General features: G+C 39.6%; 3 protein-coding genes across 3 annotated transcripts; 2 read left to right on the top strand and 1 right to left on the bottom strand.

The window, feature by feature from the left end:
- Positions 1–35: 35 nt before the first annotated feature.
- LOC149108805 (uncharacterized) lies at positions 36–3,384 on the top strand. Its single transcript, XM_089293303.1, is given in 2 exon segments — positions 36–410; positions 1,087–3,384. Coding segments are annotated over 2 exon segments (1,704 nt in total). The 5' UTR covers positions 36–81; the 3' UTR covers positions 2,462–3,384.
- On the bottom strand, positions 2,896–4,358 carry LOC149108804 (uncharacterized). Its single transcript, XM_089293332.1, has 2 exons — positions 4,154–4,358; positions 2,896–4,072 (listed from the first exon to the last, which is right to left on the bottom strand). Exons 1-2 carry the CDS (start codon positions 4,247–4,249, stop codon positions 3,065–3,067), a joined length of 1,104 nt encoding a protein of 367 aa, XP_089149458.1. The 5' UTR covers positions 4,250–4,358; the 3' UTR covers positions 2,896–3,064.
- Positions 4,359–4,798: 440 nt separating this feature from the next.
- On the top strand, positions 4,799–16,919 carry LOC110044246 (uncharacterized). Its single transcript, XM_020749768.2, has 3 exons — positions 4,799–5,374; positions 10,971–12,147; positions 13,296–16,919. Exons 2-3 carry the CDS (start codon positions 10,992–10,994, stop codon positions 14,690–14,692), a joined length of 2,553 nt encoding a protein of 850 aa, XP_020605427.2. The 5' UTR covers positions 4,799–5,374; positions 10,971–10,991; the 3' UTR covers positions 14,693–16,919.
- The last annotated feature ends 1,104 nt before the right edge of the window (positions 16,920–18,023 follow it).

The following is an 18,023-nucleotide window of genomic DNA, read 5'->3' as shown; positions in this document are numbered from 1 at the left end:
TAGCCAGTATTTCACACCATCTCAATAGACCTCTTTAGCTTCGCGGTCACGTGGTCTACTAGGGTAAACAAAACATTCAAGATGGCGGGCGCTAATGAATTTTCTGTTGTAGCGTGGACGAAATCGTTGCGAAATCTCGCTAAAGTGTCCGCGATAACAATAGTAAATCCTCTAAAAGGATGTGGAAAAAAAGAAATTGGAGAAAAAGGTTATAAATTCTTTACAGAAAATTACATTCATAATCTATTCGTGAAAGAAGAAGACAGTCGATCGAGGACTTGTTATGTCAAAGGCCGTTGTTTCCGAAGCCAGAAGAAGAGCGAAGCTCGTCATACCGTAAAATTGAAGATTGCTGCAGACAGAGAAGATAAAGGAAATGTGGCAGAAGCAGAATGCTCATGCAAAGCGGGGTAAATATAACTCGAAGTTCCACCACAATTACAATATAATTATCATGCTGGTGTAGGCTGTGACTTTAGGTCACATTCCACAGGTCAGGATTACAAGTCACACGTACACATCGAATACTAAGCCGAAAAGTGTTTCGTCGATTTAAAACCGACGATAGTTAACTGGCTTTTTGAACTTGCCGTAATTTGTTTTTTATCAAAAATACAAAGATTTGTGTTTTGTTTTGGACGCGGTAAAATTTTCATTACATTTTATCCAGATTTTGAAAGCTCTAATTATGCTTTCATTAAATCCAATGGTCAGTGTGCATGTTAGCAGGTGAAATGTTTTTTTTTTTTGGTAAAATCTGTTTCCAACCTATATTAATCTGCTTTAACCTGTAGATAGCAATTTTAGCAATAATCTGAATTATTTTGAAGTCCAATAAATTGTTTATAAATTATGTTCAGGTTGAAGCAAATCAGTTTAGGTTGGAAACAGATGTAACCCGAGAACCAATTTAACCTGCAACATATACAATCATGTTTCAATAATGTATGGAAATCAATATTTTTGCATTGTTTACAGTGTGCAATTAGTAATAGAGAGTTAAATTTTAGTCATATTTCCATGTGTATGTAAATGTATTGTATTGATGAGTTGCAATGTGACAAAATACAAATAACTTAATTGCAGGGTTGGAGGCCACTGTAACCATGTTTTTGCCTTGTTGTACCTGCTAAATCATTGGAGTATGTTGGGGATCACGGAGATCCCAGCAGATCAAACATGTACAAGTGTGCCGCAGCAGTAACACAAGCCATGAGGTGCCAGTATTGAACCAGAACCAGTAATGAAATGTATCTTTGTCAAAGCCTCATCTGACCAAGGTGGCAAGCGAAAACTGGCTCCAGTAACTTGTAAACTTTATGATGCGAGGGGTAAACATCTCAAGTTAAATGGGTGGAAGCCGCAACATGTGATGGAAATGTGTCATTATCTTTCAAACAGAGAAAAACATTCCCCTTTTTCATACCTGATCAGTGATCAGGAATGTTCAACAGTTACACATACTGTTTTTGGGAATGTCCCTCTTGGTTCAACTTTAGGGTATCAACTGACTGATTTAAAGGAAACCAATACAACCTTTGCTTTTTATAAACCAAACAATTGTGTGACACTTCCAAGGGATCAGCAACCACAGGGGGTTTTGGTTTTTCCCAAGATTCCAATTTCTAGTGCATGCAGTCAGCCATTTATTCCTCCCAGTAGCTTTACACATACGATGTCGGATCCAACTTTGCAAAGCACTAGCATAAACATTGAACGAGCTTGGGACCTTCAGATCAACACTGTTAGTCAAGCTCAGGAGCCCACATGGTTTGAAGAACGTAAACTTCGACTAACAGCTTCAAATTTTGGGAAAGAACTTCATAGAAAAAAAGAGCCTACAGAGCCATTTCTTAAAAGTATTTTTGAAGCAAAGGATCTTTCAAATGTAGCATCAATTCGTCATGGAAAACAAAATGAAAAAGTAGTTAGATCTCACTATGCAAGAAAAATGCAGAAACACTTGGATAACAACTTTACAGTATATGACAGTGGTCTTGTTGTTAACCCCACCCACCCCTACCTTGGTGCTACCCCAGATGGTAAGGTGTTTGACCCAACTTCTGACCGTCCCTTTGGATTACTAGAAATCAAGTGTCCCTACACTTGGAGGAATCACACCATGGAAACAGCATGCGAGGATAGAAACTTCCCCTGCAGTATGGTTGATAGAGTCCCAAAGCTTAGAACTGATGATAAACAGGGTTATTATGCACAAATCCAGGGACAACTTGCCCTTAGTGGCTTACCTTGGTGTTACTTTGTAATATATCTATCAGGATCACGTAGTCTTTTTGTACAACGTATTAACTTTGATCCTACCTACTGGAACAATACACTGTTACCTAAATTAACCATGTTTTATTTTAAGCATTGCATTCCATTCTTGAGCAAAGAAAGGGCAACATCTGTTAATCCATGTGAACAGTCACTTTGCCACACCTACAGTGTATCCCATTGAGAGTAGTAACTGTTAATACTGCATCAACATTAATGCACCAATTGAGGCTCCTTTGAATGGAAAAGCAAGGAAAGTAAGTGTATTTGTTATTGTTACAAACAAGTGCATTACTTAACTTTCCCTGGTAGCATTAGGTACAGGGTATTTAATGTGTCTCACGTTTCTGTCACTGTTTTGTTCTGCAAATAGATCTTGATTATTAAGTTAGTCTTTGACTTCCTCAGCTAAAATAGGATCCATAAAGTTTGAGAGCAAACAGCACACTGTCCAAAGTTGATTTATGGTTCCCAGTGAGCTGATTGGGAGTCTACTGTTGAAAAGAAGAAAACGCCTGACCCTCCCAATGGCTCTTTCAACTTGAATCCTGTGTTTAGCTATTGTTTGTGTTCTTATGACTTCATTTTCATTAAATTGAGGTTTTTCTTTTAAAAATGGAGGAATGTTAAGTTGAAGTCCGATTTTCTGTAAGTCTCCTCCTATGTCAAACCCCTTGTCAGCCATTATGCTGTCACCGTCCAAGATTTCTGATACTTCCTTTTTTCTTGACAGTAAATCGAGAAATCCGCTCCTAAAAACTACCTGTTTGTCGGATATGGATCCTGTCTATAGCTGTGAGACAAACATAAAGTCTTCCATGGAATCGACTCCTACCAGGGATTTTAATGTATTTGTAGATTTATAGTTTGAATAACTCTGGGACTGAATAACAAGGGAGGAAGGACACTGAATTTTTAATTCAGTGCAGTCAATTATAATAATGTTATTGGGATAATCTTTCAACTTTTTGGGCATGTTTTCTAGGATGACGTTCCTGTGAGGCCAGATCTTCAGGGTGCCAAGTTGGATAAGCAACAGATTTAGCCATGTAATAAATGTATTTGATATTGTTGCTTCTGCGACATTAAATCTCATTGCTAAGTCAAGATTGGTTAGACCTAAACGAAGCTTCATCATAACTAGTAAAAACTCGTCTTCCACAAATAGAACATGATCTCTTGAAGAACCAGGATCAGCTTCTGGTTCCGAGCTCCCATCATCATCACTTTGTGATTCTTGATCAGAGTCGAATAACAACGACGTATCAATTTTGCGCTCTTTGCTCGCCTTCGTGTTCCAGTATGTGATGTTCTTTCGATGACCACTAGGGAGAACAAACTCAAGTACCCTTCGAAACTTTTCATAACTGGAAAACCCAGTTAAATGGCTAAAATATTTCTTTTCATTACCTCTTCTGTGCACTATATCTCTCAAAACACTCACCGAGAACCTATGCTCGCAAGGTATGTCAATGTTTGATTGAATGGAACGCGAGACAAAGTTCTCCCTACCAGTTTCGTCGTATTCTCCTTCACCCTCGGATGCCGTTTCCGTTAATTCCGATTCTAGCAAAAGATTCACCTCCTCGATCTTTCTTAGTTTTTCTGGTAATGATCGCTCAGGTGTTTGTTTAGTCCAGCTAAAAATTGATGGACAAGCGCCGGCTCTCAGATACCTTTTATTAGCGTGAGGGTTTACGAAATCTTCCTCTCGGAAGTGATCTGAACAACGTTTTGAATATTTCGTGACCGCAAAATCTTTCTTCGTGTCCCTTTTTATCCTAGAGATCCAAACCTACAAGGTAAACAGATTAAATTACAGGTCCACATATAACACAAATTTACGCGATCGAGCGATCAGGTTACACGTGTTCACCTTGAGGAGTTTCTTGTCCTCTGGGAATCCATGCCAAGATAGCTCTTCCATAGTTGAGTTGTTGTAGCAATCATAAGCACAACAGTAGTGCACCATTTTGAACGAAAACAAGCGAAATTACGTCGAAAGAAGAGAACGTATCCTAACTCCGCGGTCTCTCGCTGCAATTCCTTTGCAAACACGAATGTTTGTTTACCCAATGTAAGTCACGTTTTCACCCTATGACGTAACAGTCTAAAGAGGTCTATTGATGAGGGGCAGTTTGCGTTATATTACTGACATCGATTATGATAATGCATTTTCATATTTTTTTTCTCACCAAACACCCATGACTACATGCTCATGTTCCTATGCCTATATAACGTAGCAGCGGGCTGCACACTAACGGACCGCTGATTAGGAAAAAAAATTACGGGTCGTGGTGAATGGAGAGTCGGTTGAGGGAGTCGGTGTCGGAGTCGTAAGCGTGGTTATGGCCTAGTGAAAATCGAAAATCGAAGTCGTAAGTGTAGTCATAAGCTCCACGAATTCGGAGTCCACGAGAACAATCAGAACGTTTCCATTTTCGTCTGATTCTGCCTACCACTCCGTCGCTTATGATCCAATGAAAACTAGATTGTTGGAATCGGAAGCAGATGCAGAAAAACCAATCAAAATACTAGATCTTAGGTGTTGTGATTGGTTTATTTTTCGGCATCTGCTTTCTACTCCGGTAATTTAGTTTAGCGACGGGGTCATAAGCGGAAAAGGTATTCTACCTCCGAAACTGTCCGCTTGATTTTCACTAGATCGCATCGATCAGCGCTTCTGATAACGACTCCGACTCCGTGTCTAGTCGATACCAGCCTTAAAAAAACATCTCTTTTGAGGAGTTCCTCAATTTAATTTAATAACAATTGATTCATACTTTTAGCGTGCATTTCTTTTTAAAGTCTGTAGCCTATTTTGTGACAAATTTGTAATATCACGTGACATTGTTTTATCCCCATAAGACTTTGCTTCTTCGTTTGTGTTTACTCGTTTGCTCGCATTTCGATCGCCCCTAAACTCTCAACAAGTTTAGGACCAATTTGGAGGTGATCCACCTGGATCTTCAATCGGCCAACCCTCAGCCTGCTAAAACAAGCCCTCGCATGGTCTGGTGACGCCTTTGTTCATCCTGGTGAGGTAACCGGAATGTTACTTTCCGACTGAATCCGACTTTCGGTTTTAAGTGTGGAGGTAAGAAAAAAGGAGTCGTAAGCCTTGAAAAGTTTCTTTACTAATACATTCCGTTTTGTCTCGTATGTATACGTTGTTATCAAAGTTTGATTTCCTACTTAAATATGTCCAACTTTTAAGTAAAGAATTAGGAGCTGGATCTCTCCGTTTATAGGAAATTCAATCATTAACCAAAAGGATCGGTGTACTCACTCACCGCTTTGCCCGCTTTGCGAGGAGGCTAGTTTATGTGCAGTCAATATGACGTACGGGATCTTGTATATATTTGTCGACAACAAGTTTCACACCACATGCTGAGCTATCTTTAAAAGTCTTACTGAAATGTACAAAACGCACAAGACAACGAAAGTGAATCTGTTTATTTGGTTATACAATTTGCTATCGATCACAAATTTCTGGCACACTAGTGTTGTTATCTCCCGCTTTGAAACAGGAAGATATTAAACAGTTCTCTCTTCTCCCGTTACAGTTTTGTGTAGGGTGAAAAAATGGCCTCATAAGGTATATGGCTCTATAGCCAACACATGAAAATTTACTGCTATTAAAATAAATTACGTCTATGATCGATATGATGTGATTATAAGAATTTTGTATTCATTAAAGGGAACTAAAATTGTATTCAAGAATCAGGGATATATTATGTTATGCGTTGTCACCAGCCGATATTTTAAGGCTTACTGTTCGTTATAAAGCAGTTGCTCCGTTGAAAGCTTTCTGCATGCATATTTGTGGCATAATTTTGACGATGCAGCTCTGTTTGTGTCGGAGGCTCGATCACGTTAAATGAATATTTGAAGAACAGAGGTTTGCAGAATGCTACAAATTACGGTCTAATTGAATGGTTTCTGACCAAATAACTTCCTTTAGATTTAACTTGTCTACTTGATATTATAAAGCGGAAAGCGGAAAGCGAAAAATCGACAAATCGAAAATCGACAATAGAAAAATGTCTTTATTTATTCACGTTGGCATCATTGTTTCATACTGAATAGGGCGATCGTTGTTGGTGTCAATCGCACAAAAAGTTCATCGGTCTCAAATTCCTTGGGACAGTTAATCGTGCTGTACCCTTTCAATATTCAGAACTGATTGTGGCATGATCGGAAACTGAATCACTTTAGCTAATGAGGCAAATATTATAACCAAATGTTCCCCTATAACTTGAGTCACTTCTGTTGAATGCCTGCGTAACCATGCACAAATAATGCATTGTACACAATAAAAAGATCGTGAGTAAAACACCACACACGATTACATACGAGTAACATACGAGTAACATGCGACTAGCATACTAGTACATACGAGTAACATACCAGTACATACAGATACATACGGAAATATACAGGCTATATACCAATACATTAGTTTACATACGAATACATAGGAGCAACATACGATGGCAGTAGGGTAAAAAACATGAAATGTACCATTTTTCGCGCGAGTCATGCCTTGCACAGACACGCGAGCGAGCGCAAGTGCCACACGCGCGCGTACTACACATATACGCCTGTGTCATACTCAGAAACAAACCTGAACGCCCTGAGCACTGATGTGATATGATGCCACGATACATACGGTAATAAAAGGTAAAATAGTGAATCAAAATTAATAAACGGGCAGACTATGAGTATTGCCTGATCATTTTCTCTCACTGTGATCACAGAGTCGAAAATAGCGAGAGTAGGGCACGACAGATGAGAGAAATAGTTTACCAAATAAGGTGCAACTGGCTCCTTGTGGTGACTGTTGACACATCAAGATTATCTGATGTTGTGGGAAAGACCAAAGTACACACGCGCGAGTCCGCCGAAAATAAGCGGAGACAAGCGACAGCCGGAAATACGCCTGTGTTCGCAGGCTACAGAATTTTAATGAGATCGGTTTCTTAGAAACGTCTTTGACATCTACCAAAATTTCCGGAAAGTTGGCCGCACATTAGACTTCAAATGTATCCCCAACACATGTAAATGGAATCGCGTTAATTATCCAGGATTGGGTGGTATTATAAAAGGAAGCCTTCATGGATCTACTTAGCACTGGTGACAAAATTGTTTTTATGGGGCTATGGCATATTTTGAATCCCGGACCTTGTCACGATTTTCGACGCCATCTTGACGGGTAGGTAAAGTGAAAAAGAAAAGAAATTACAGTGTTTGTATGGGAATACGATGGCAAATAACTTATTCCAAAATGCAAATTTACACAATTTGTGAGTCGCAACGTTAAAATACTAGATAGAAGATTTTATTCACCAGATTTGAAGGATGTAGCTTGTAACCCTGCAAATAGGTGTATGATGTTCCATCCCCGCCAAAAATCAACTTTAGAACTAAACAACTAAGTATCCATTAAAGGAATCGATCGACATTCGACCGCGAATGCTTTTAGTACATATGATCCTGCTTTCCTGGGCTTCCTTGCCTTATACATTTTTTATTTTGTAAATATATTTACAAATGGCAAAAAATAAAAACGAAGAAATATTTTAAGTTAATTGAAGGCGTCGAACGCGCGTTCCACTGGTCCTGATTCACTGCTAATACTTTGGACTGTAATCTAGACGAAACTAATGGATGATCCATGACATCTATGAGTAATCAACTGATTAGTCATATGTAATGATTATTAGCGATGATCAATGAGTAATCAATGAGTAATCGATGGGTAATCAATGATTACTCAACTGGTTGGTCACTGAATATCGGTGATGGTCAATGAGTAATCGATAACTAAGAATTCTGTGGCCTATATATCGATTACTCATCAATGCCATCGATGATTCATTGATGCTATTGATTACTTATCCATTAGTTATTGATTGCCCATCGATTACTCATTGATTACACTATATTTCTAGGCTGCTTTTCTGACCAATTTGGTTTATTATAACTGACTTTACTAGAACTGTACGTGAATGGTTCCAGACGATAAAAAAAAAAAAAAGGAAAAAGGGGATTGTTCATGCAAGGCTTAACGGGGAAAGTAACTGATTTCACAAGAATCCAAGACTCGTCTCTCGTTCATTACAATGTATGGGCCATCTGTGAGAGAAACGAAACAGTATGTATCATATTTATTTGACGGGTGGTCAAGTCACCGAGAAGAAAATGTTTAGAAGGTTGAGTTGTCTCTCTCTTTCGCTCGCTTTACATACCGTCGTTATAAGTCAAATAAGTTTGCACCACGATACGAGAAAGAGAGAGAGTGCGACGAGAGAAAGAGAGAGAGCGCGCAAGGAGCACACGTGTTCGAAAGTTTTTATCTCTTAGGTTAGTTAACAAGAGGAAAATCGCCAAATGACATTTTGATTCTTGATTTCAATCATGGAAGACGTGAAGAAGTTAAAAAAAGGTCACGAAGAAGTGAAAAGCCAACTCAGCTGCACATACATTCGTGCTCGTATGAGCCGTGAATATAAAGAGAGAAGTTAATGAAGCGCTTCCCATGAGGAGCAGTTTGCCGTTTTTTTACTATTTCTAAAGATTTTTACTGATCCAGGTCTACAAAAGATCCGATACTCCTAATTTTTGTGTCACTGTGTTCTTGGCTCCGTTTGAGTTCTTGTCGAATTGTACGACTACAGAAACAGCGCTAACGAAAGAAACATGACAAACAACCGGCGTTCTTAAGAGATGGGAGAAAGAAGGAATCGAATCAAGGAAATTTTCAACAGCGTCAAGACAATCCCAATCGAGATGAGGAATATTATTCCTGTGAGCATTTAAAGTAATCATACCGGGCTGAAAGTGCACCGAAGCCCCAAAATATTTTTTCATTGAAACTAATCTACTTATAATTAGAAATACTTCTGCGAAAAACATCTGGATTTATAACATAGCCTTAGCGAAGCGCGCGTTCTGATTGGCTAATACGCTCGATCCATTTACCGATGGGTTGCACGCTGACGTCAGTTTGTTTATTTGTTTGTAAAACATAATTCCTATTTTTTCTTCTCCTAAAATATGGAAAAATCTAATAATTCTTCCGGAGATGAGGAATATTATTCCTGTGAGCTACGAAATTTTGAGCGTAAGTTTTTTTGCCGGGTCTCCACCTAGGAAATTTGTGAATTTAAGCGAGCAGGAGTTGAATCAGCTGGTAGAAGCAAAGGCACTCGGCACTCGGAGACGGGCCACAACAACAACAAACTGGTCTGTAACAAGGCATTGCGGAAATATAAGAGAGAATTTCTAGCAGTTTGACGACAAAAAAATTAAGCTTTCATTGTAGAACTTTTCTGGCATCGAAAGCCATTTTTTAAAATGCTTTTGGCGAACAAAACTTGAACGTTAGAGCTTTAACAAATCTCTGTTTGTAAAGTCTTACATGGGAAATCCATCTGTTCCAAAAACGTTAAGAGTAATAGTTTCTCTGAACTTTTCTGAATTTTTAACAAATATTGGTAGCCTCTGATGAATTATTTCAGTTCCCGGGTTTTAGTTAAGTTTTGCTCGAACGTTCGTCGCTCGATGTCAATTGAAATCGATAAAGAAACAGCCGTTCGAAGGAAAGACTGCATCGCCGCACAAATATAAGCTTGCATTTTTGACATTTTCCTTTAGGCCTCCGTCTTCTGTTTATTTCAGCTTGTTTTACCAACTAACGAAAAAAACTGATCCAAATTTAAGCTTAACCAGTTTTTGAGAAACGCTTTTACCGACTTTAATTTTCGTTTGTTGTCAGCTTGATATTTAGGTTAACTGGGCCGTTTGAAATTGTTTGTTTGCCCGAGAAACTATTAACTCGCCGCGATCTGGCAAGAAAAATTTTGATGTGTCGCTTTGTCAGATTTTTGAGTTTGCATTTTCGCGCGGTTTATCACGCTTTTGACTTCATGTAAGCCGGCCGGACGAGTTTCAATATATACTATCCCAAAAGTCTCAATGTTGTGAAATAGATGGTAAGCGTGCAGTGTCCAACAATCGAGTTAGGATGCACTTGCGAGGTTTGCTAAGCACTCAAGAAGCTAGAGTCGCTTCTTTCGTGCTTAGCATCCTCCCGCGTGTATCCATAACTCGATAGTTGCACGCTGCACGCTTACCTTTTCTTAATTGGTCACATCCTAGATTTTCTGACAGCATTAATGTAAGACATCACAGTTGCAGTTCGCTTGTGCCGTTCAAAATTTAGTTCTGGAACATTGTATGATTCTGTTCTTTGTTTTGTTTTTGTTTTGCTTTTTTTTTTCATCATGAAGTGATTTCAGTGTAGTTAAATGGTTGCCCCTTAAAATACGAAAAATACAATGAATTGCTATTATATTTCAGGAAATGGTTTTCAAGATAATCTAAATCGTAAAAAAAGGGTTTCGTATAACACTAACAAGAGAGGATGTTGCCAGCCATAACGAGCTTTGTCAGATCGAGTAATTATGCACCTGTCACCCCTAACTCAGGAAAACGTGGGGCATGGTGGGAGGGGGATTTTGTGGGGGCTTTGACTCTTCTCCTTTCACCAGGGTTGAGGTATTAGTTTATTTAAGTTTCATGAAGCCTACTGTAACTGACGTGGTTTATGTATGGGTTGAAAAATTACTGAATACTAAGGCCACGCTTCCGTCGCATTTTAACGAGTTTATCTGTCTCCGTTTCTGCAGGAGATTCTGTAACATGACACAATGTCCACAGGGACATTATTATATGTTACGCTCTTGGCAGACGAATGGAATTCTACCAAAGGCGGACTGTCGACCATGAACAGAGAGCTGGCTATACAGCTGGCTAAACACCCGAACGTGTCTGTCACCTTCCTTGTTCCTAAATGCACTGAAGAGGACAAGAAAGCTGCTGGAAAACACAATATTAGAATCGTGGAAGCAAAAGAGCGACTTGGTTATGAACCACTTGATTGGTTAAGTTTTCCTCCGAGAGATCTCGACATTGATATAATCATTGGTCATGGCGTAAAACTTGGAAAACCAGCTCAAGTGATAAGGGAGACCCATCATTGTGCGTGGGTACAAGTTGTGCATACTGCCCCTGAAGAGCTTGCGATGTTCAAAACCTACTCTGGTGCCATATCGAAAGGAGATGAAAAACAATGGACTGAAGTAAATCTGTGCAAAATTGCCGATCTTGTCGTAGCAGTTGGACCCAAACTTCTTGAGTTCTATTCAGCCTATCTCAGCTCGTGTGGCAAAACTGTCTTTAATCTTACGCCAAGCATCTTCACTGAATTATCTAATTTGAAGCTTTTTACGCAAGGAGTTACGAAGTTTCGTGTTCTAGTATTTGGGCGTGGTGACTCTAAAGATTTTGAGCTTAAAGGATTCGACATTGCTGCTAAAGCAGTCGCGGAACTGAATGACAGAAGTTACCATCTCATCTTTGTAGGTGCAAGTGGGAATGAAACACGAGTGGCAAAGAAGTTACTGAAGCAAGGCCTGAGTCGAAGTCAACTGACCGTGAAAGGGTACGTTGAAAACCGTGATCACCTAGCTACACTGTTATCTACAGCGAATCTTGCTGTTATACCTTCAAGAACCGAGGGATTTGGTTTGGCAGCCCTGGAAGCCTTATCTGCTGGTCTTCCATTCCTTGTTAGTCAAAACAGTGGATTTGGAGAAGCCCTGCAGCAGGTACCCTCTGGTTCTTCTTGGATTGTAGACTCCGAGGATCCAGAGCAGTGGGCTGAGGCCATCAAAGGTGTGCGAGAAAAAGGCAAGGAAAAATCCCTTAGGGAGTGTCAAGAACTACGCATGCGCTATGCCGAGAAGTACAGCTGGGAGAAGCAGTGCAACGATCTTGTGGGAATAATGCAAACCTTAGTTCGTGGTAAGTAGTTTGAAGTATTTCACCATATTTGTTGGGTTGTTGTCATTCCCAAATAATTTATGATTAAATCGAGATGTGATAAAGCAAAGAGATGCGAAATTTATGAACTCGACGTTTTGGATTCATCAAGACGCCATTATCAAGAGAAAATAAGTATAAAAAAGCGAATATTTAAGTAGGCTAGAGATGAAGATTAACATACTAATTAGAAGCTAAACAAACACTTTAGCGCAAATTGAGTCAGTTTGTACATTTTACTCTGGTTTGAATTTGCGTATGAAAAGCATCTCATGAATGAGGCAATCATATTTGCCGGTACATTTCGCAAGCACGTAAAACTGTTCTCAGGAAATGGCGGTATCTGACCATTAAATTGGTCACATTTCAACGAAGAATGTGACCAGCTAAGAGAAGTGGTCTGTAAGTTTAGATACCCACAACATTTGATTAATATGGCTATCAAAAAGTTTTCGACACTAAAGTATCTGACCCACAGCCCTATCCATCGTCACAAGAGAAAACGAACACTGTTAGAGTGATCCTAAGGCAACTTTGCAAACTACGTTTTAGAATAGGAACCGTCATCCAACCTGTGTTTGTGAGTCGTAAGTTCAATGAAGATCTTAAGGTGCAAGAAGCTAAGCCCTTTATTGTTAAACAACAATGTGTAATTTACAAATTCAAATTTAACCTGCGTGATGCAGGACATGTGGATACGCGTGGGCACCCGCATGAGCGTGTAGACACAAAAGCAAGTCAGAGAGCTTTTTGATTTTTTCTTTAATGGCCCTCGCTTTTCGTGTTTGGATGGGACCGTACATCAAAGGGGAAAAACTCGATCCGTAAAGGCAGGTTTTCATTATTTCATATAAGCGTAAGCATAAGCATAAGCAACATACGTACGCAAGGGGAGCAAGATGTTGAGACAATGGCGCTTTTTTTCTCTTAACAACAGTCGCTACTTAATAATTAATAACACTTAGCAGCATCTCACTGTGTCTGCTATGTCGCTTAGCTTATGCGTATGCTTATGCACTAATCGAAAGAATACACCCCTTCGATATGTCTTTGGGGAGTCGAAGGGCACAGACCTGCCACGCTGGGCATGTTTTAGTCACAAATGGCGAGAAAATTACTTTTTTTCTTAGGTAAAGTCCAAATACCGCAGCAAATGTTAGGAAGAGCTTCCCTGCCTGGAGAAAAACGACTGAGAACATCAATACAGCGATCGAGACGGAGAAGCCCTACACGAGAAGATCAGTCCGTGATTGAGCAAAGATCAGAGGAAGGCTCATTCATCCGCCGCAAATTTGCTGTAGAACAAAGAGGAGAAAGCCTATACAGTTGTTCCAATTATGCTAAAAAAGAAAACCAGGACAGCTTCTTCAGTCGCTCTGACGATAGTGCTGACCAAATAAGAGAGGACAGCTTACTCAGTCGTGTTAACGTTGGTGCACAAAACCGTGAGGACAGTTTTCTCAGTCGCTCCAACAGTGCTGAACAAAGTAGAGGGGGCAACGCATCATTCAATGGTCCTAACAGCGTTGAGAGAAGAAGAGATAACAGTTTATCAAATTGGTCCGACAATGCAAGACAGAAAGAGGACAGCCTATCCAGTGTCGAAGGAAGAAGAGTGGACAGCTTATCAACCTGCCCCAGCAATATCGAACAAAGAAGGGAGGACAGCTCATTGAGTGGTTCCAAGATCGTGAAGAGAAGAAGAGAGAGCAGCTTATCTAGTCAGTATTCCGGCAGTGAAGAAAGAGGAGGGAACAGCTCCTTCAGTGGGCGGAACAGTTTTGAGGGAGGAAGAAGAAAGGACAGTTTATCCAGTCAATATTCCAGCAGTGAAGAAGGAAGAAACGCCAGTTTATTCAGTGGGTCCAACAGTGTTGGGAGAAGAAGACAGGACAGCTTCTCCAGTCAGTATTCCAGCAGTATCGAAGAAAGAAAGGTAGACCGTTCATTCAGTTGGTCAAACAGTGTTGGGAGGAGAAGAAAGGACAGCTTATCCAGCTGCTCCAGCAATGGCTCAGAAAAAAGAGGGGAGAGTTTATTCTGTAGCTCCAACAGCGGTGAGAGAAGAAGAGCAGCCGGCTTATCCAGTCGCTTTAGTAGTGGCAAACAAAGAGGAGAGGACAGCTCATTCAGTGGCTCCAACAGGTTTGACAGAAGAAAAGACAACAGCTTATCCAGTTTCTCTAGCAATTCCGATCAGAAAAGGAAAGGCAGTTTATCTAGTGGCGCCAGCGATGCTGACAGCGTGTTTAGTCACTCCAGCACTTCTAACAGTTTATGCGGTCGCGATAGCCGTGTGGAGCGAAGAAGAGAACGCAGTTTACTCAGTTGTTCTATCAGTGCTCAAGAAAGAAGTCAGGACGGCTCATCCAGTCGCTCCAAAAGTGCTGGACAAAGAAGAGAAGACAGGCTTGTCAATAGATCCATTTCTGACGACTTATCTAGTTTACTTGGTTCCTTATTTGGTTTGATTTTTATATATGTATTTCTTAGTGCTATAGGAAACGCAATGAAAAAGAAGAAGTAGGCAAAGACATATACGATGTTTAAACCGTGCTAGAAAAATAGAACAACGCTTATCCAAAGCACTATTCGCACAGTCAGGATAATCCACAAAGCGAGGAGCAAGATCTGGAGAATAGCGTTTTTCAAGCGAAGTTACAATGTAAGCAGATTTCCTTCAGCGGGCAGTTCAGATGAATTTGGCTGGCCGTTTTTTTCTTGTCGTCAATCTCTGCATGTGTGTGATGGACGGCGTTTCAAGCTCGTAACTTCAGTGCTTGGGACACAAATAACCCCTTGGGAATACTTCCATTTCTCGATGACTCGTAAAACTGACTACCTGTAGTGTGGCTCCATATCAGAACTTTAACGGACCATCCGTTTGTAGGAGCATATCTTAAAATTATTTGTGGTATTTACCGTACCCTTATTCGTAATGAGCCAATCAGAAGCCGTGTCTATTGTCCTGATCTCCCGTGATATCAAGTCACTGACCTGATATATGTGGGTACAATATCATTCTCACTTGGCCGAATTTGGGCACTTTAAATACCTAGTCATACTGTATTAGGAATGCTTTTTCGGCATATCGCGTTCCTTTGGTCTCGCCATGAGTAATTAGATGCTATTTGATTCAATTGTTTAGGAATGTTAAATACATTTTTGGGTGAAATATTGCAGTAGCCTTAAGCAAAACAACCAAACAGGCAAACAAACAAGCAAACAAACAGGCAAACAAACCAAACCGACAAACAGACTAACAAAAAAGAAGGAAAAAAACATATTACAATAAGCATTTAAATGCAGCAACGGGACATTAAAAATTCAATCACATTTTTCTGTCAGGCAAACGGCGACGATGACGGTTTGAGAGCTCTCACAACAGTTTCGAAGGGGTATTCACAACCCATGACTTAAGAATTACCCACTAATAGACAAAAAGATATATTCAAACAGCTATTATTTTGTTTATAAAGGGCTAAAAGTTACTAAATTTTAAAAACCAAAACGTTTTTCACCGTACGGTCATCATCAGTGTACCACTGATGATGACCGTACGACGACGACGACGACAACGACGACGACGACGACGACGATGATGATGATGATGATGATGACCGCCTTTTATAAACATCTAAAAAGTAACTATTATGACAGCTACTATTTTATTCAAAAAAAGTCAAATTGCTTCACAATTTGAATGGTAACATTTACATAATAGCAGTTTTAGGGAATTTTTATTTTTCGACTTATTTTACTGATTTCGACGGAACAAAAAATGGCTAAATTTAAAATCTAAATTTAGATCGGCAAAAAAATGGTACTTGGCGTGGTATCATAAAAACGCCGCGAAAGGGCAACTTTAACAAAGAAATTTACAGTAAATAACGCAATAACAAGAAAATATTGAAAATGAGATTTTAGCAATTAGCGCCATAAAAACTTCGAGAAACTTCTTTCATTATCAAACATATCAAACACTTTCCATAAAGATAAAATAGTGTTACATGCAATTGATTTTGTATCTTAAGTAATACTTACAAAAAAAGCAATATTTATGTAGCTACTGTACCCGACTGAGGCATAGGGGCCACATCTGTGGACATTTAAGATTTTTAGGGGAAAGCCTTTATGAAGTTTCGTGATTTTCCGCGTGATTTGTGATTGCTGATAATGGAACGAATGCATTTTGCTTCGTTCATTTTGGGACATCGTGGGTCTGCTTTGACACTTATAATTATGAATATGCTTTTAGTTGATTTTCCAACTGCCATGCAGGAAATTCATCAGCTGAAGAGCTCAAGGAAATAAATTCCTGATGTATCTTTTAGATACAGCAATCCATTTTAGTTCAGGATATTTATGCTAACTTGGGCGTTGTCTCTCCAGTTACAGTATTGTGGTACAGTTAAGAATTGAGTCGCGATTTTACTATGTGCTTACTCGGTTAAACTTAGTTTTCTTAGCGGTAAATAGTTTCTAGTAACACTTGGTGTTATTACTTGCCAGTGAAAGCTGTGTTGAATTATTTTAAGTTTACTTTTAACCTTAGTGAAACAAAAAAACATGGGTACTGCAACAGAAACAGTGTGATATAATTAAACGTTCAAAATTCAGCAACTGTAAGATGAGAAAGAAAACTATCAGATGTGGAGAATTTTGGATGAAAGGATAACTGAATGTGAAATCCTGAAGAGGAAAGGAGCCGGAATTGAAGTAAGATTTATTTAGAATAAACCTTTCTAGTTAAACTTGTTGTTGGTTGTTAACTGGCACGGAGTACCTCTGCTCGCTGGGCTAGTTTAGCCCCAAAAGACACGTAAAACACGCGTCAACCTTTTACACTTTGTTACACATTTTCTCACTATGTCAAACGAGTACCTTTTAAGTGGAAGTCCCGCTAAAAGCAGTTCACTCGACTTCGGGACCAAAAATGATTTTCCTTCATTTTTGCCAGTGAAAAGGGTTTGGCAGATATATCTAAAAAAGCAATTTATTATATTCCAATTCCTTATGTTTGCTTTGCTAAGGCCCAAAATTAAATTTTGGCCGAGCTGAGGTTGCCGACCGTGATCAGAAAGGTAAAATTCACCGATTTTGTGAAGCGTGCTACGTCCCCTTAAATGCAGCTCAAGGAATTTCGTTTTCATACCAATTCCAAGGTACATTCATTACTATGGAAACTTTTCAGAAAATTCTAAGCTTACCAGCGAGGCTGGAAGACAAACTACCCTGAGGCCTTTGTTTACCTACTAAAATTACCTAAATTTGAGGGAGAAAATCTCAAAAGCTGGGTCTAAATGATGGCTAAAAAGCACATCATCGTAAATTTCTTACTACGATTATCAGTTGAGTAAGGCGGGACGAAAGTTTGGTTACCAAGTTTTAACGTAAAAGTCGTGTTGTTGTCACGAGCAACTGGTTCCGTATCCATTGGCAGCTTGTTGGCCTTTGACGTCATTGGCAGCAAAGCGCGCGAAATTGTAGGCGACGCGACAGGCGACCAACGGCCGTTGATATTGTTACCAATGGAAACGAGGTAAGTTTCCCGTGAAAAACTTCGGGATCCGTTTACACAACAAAGAGCTGCACCAGCTTCACACAATGTCACACAAGCTGTAGCGCGACCAATTATCAGCTACTCAGTGGAGGGGCCGGGGGCAAATCCCCTGCCCTGCGCGCGCCGATCATCAGATCTGGCAAGGTTTTGTCATTTCAATATTGAAATATAATTGAAAAAGCCACCCACTGATTTCATTTTTTGGACTAGTGCAATCTTATCAGTATGACCGAATGATGACAATTATTGCACCTTTTCAATTTTTATCTACTTTTCCTCATAAAATATAAGGAGT

The sequence above is a fragment of the Orbicella faveolata genome, unplaced genomic scaffold, assembly GCF_042242905.1.
Source record: "Orbicella faveolata isolate gen_17 unplaced genomic scaffold, um_ofav_v1 contig_25, whole genome shotgun sequence".
NCBI lineage: Eukaryota > Metazoa > Cnidaria > Anthozoa > Scleractinia > Merulinidae > Orbicella > Orbicella faveolata.
The sequence above is the reverse complement of the archived record's forward strand: the minus strand, read 5'-3'. Positions and strand labels throughout refer to the sequence as shown.

What these genes read in the sequence shown, in the direction of transcription:
- LOC149108804 (XM_089293332.1), bottom strand. Translation starts at nt 4,249, where the DNA reads ATGGTGCACTACTGTTGTGCTTATGATTGCTACAACAACTCAACTATG. An exon ending in AGGACAAGAAACTCCTCAAG is followed by an intron (nt 4,073 to 4,153) that starts GTGAACACGTGT and finishes TTTACCTTGTAG; the next exon opens with GTTTGGATCTCTAGGATAAA.
- LOC110044246 (XM_020749768.2), top strand. Translation starts at nt 10,992, where the DNA reads ATGTCCACAGGGACATTATTATATGTTACGCTCTTGGCAGACGAATGG. An exon ending in AATGCAAACCTTAGTTCGTG is followed by an intron (nt 12,148 to 13,295) that starts GTAAGTAGTTTG and finishes TTTTTTTCTTAG; the next exon opens with GTAAAGTCCAAATACCGCAG.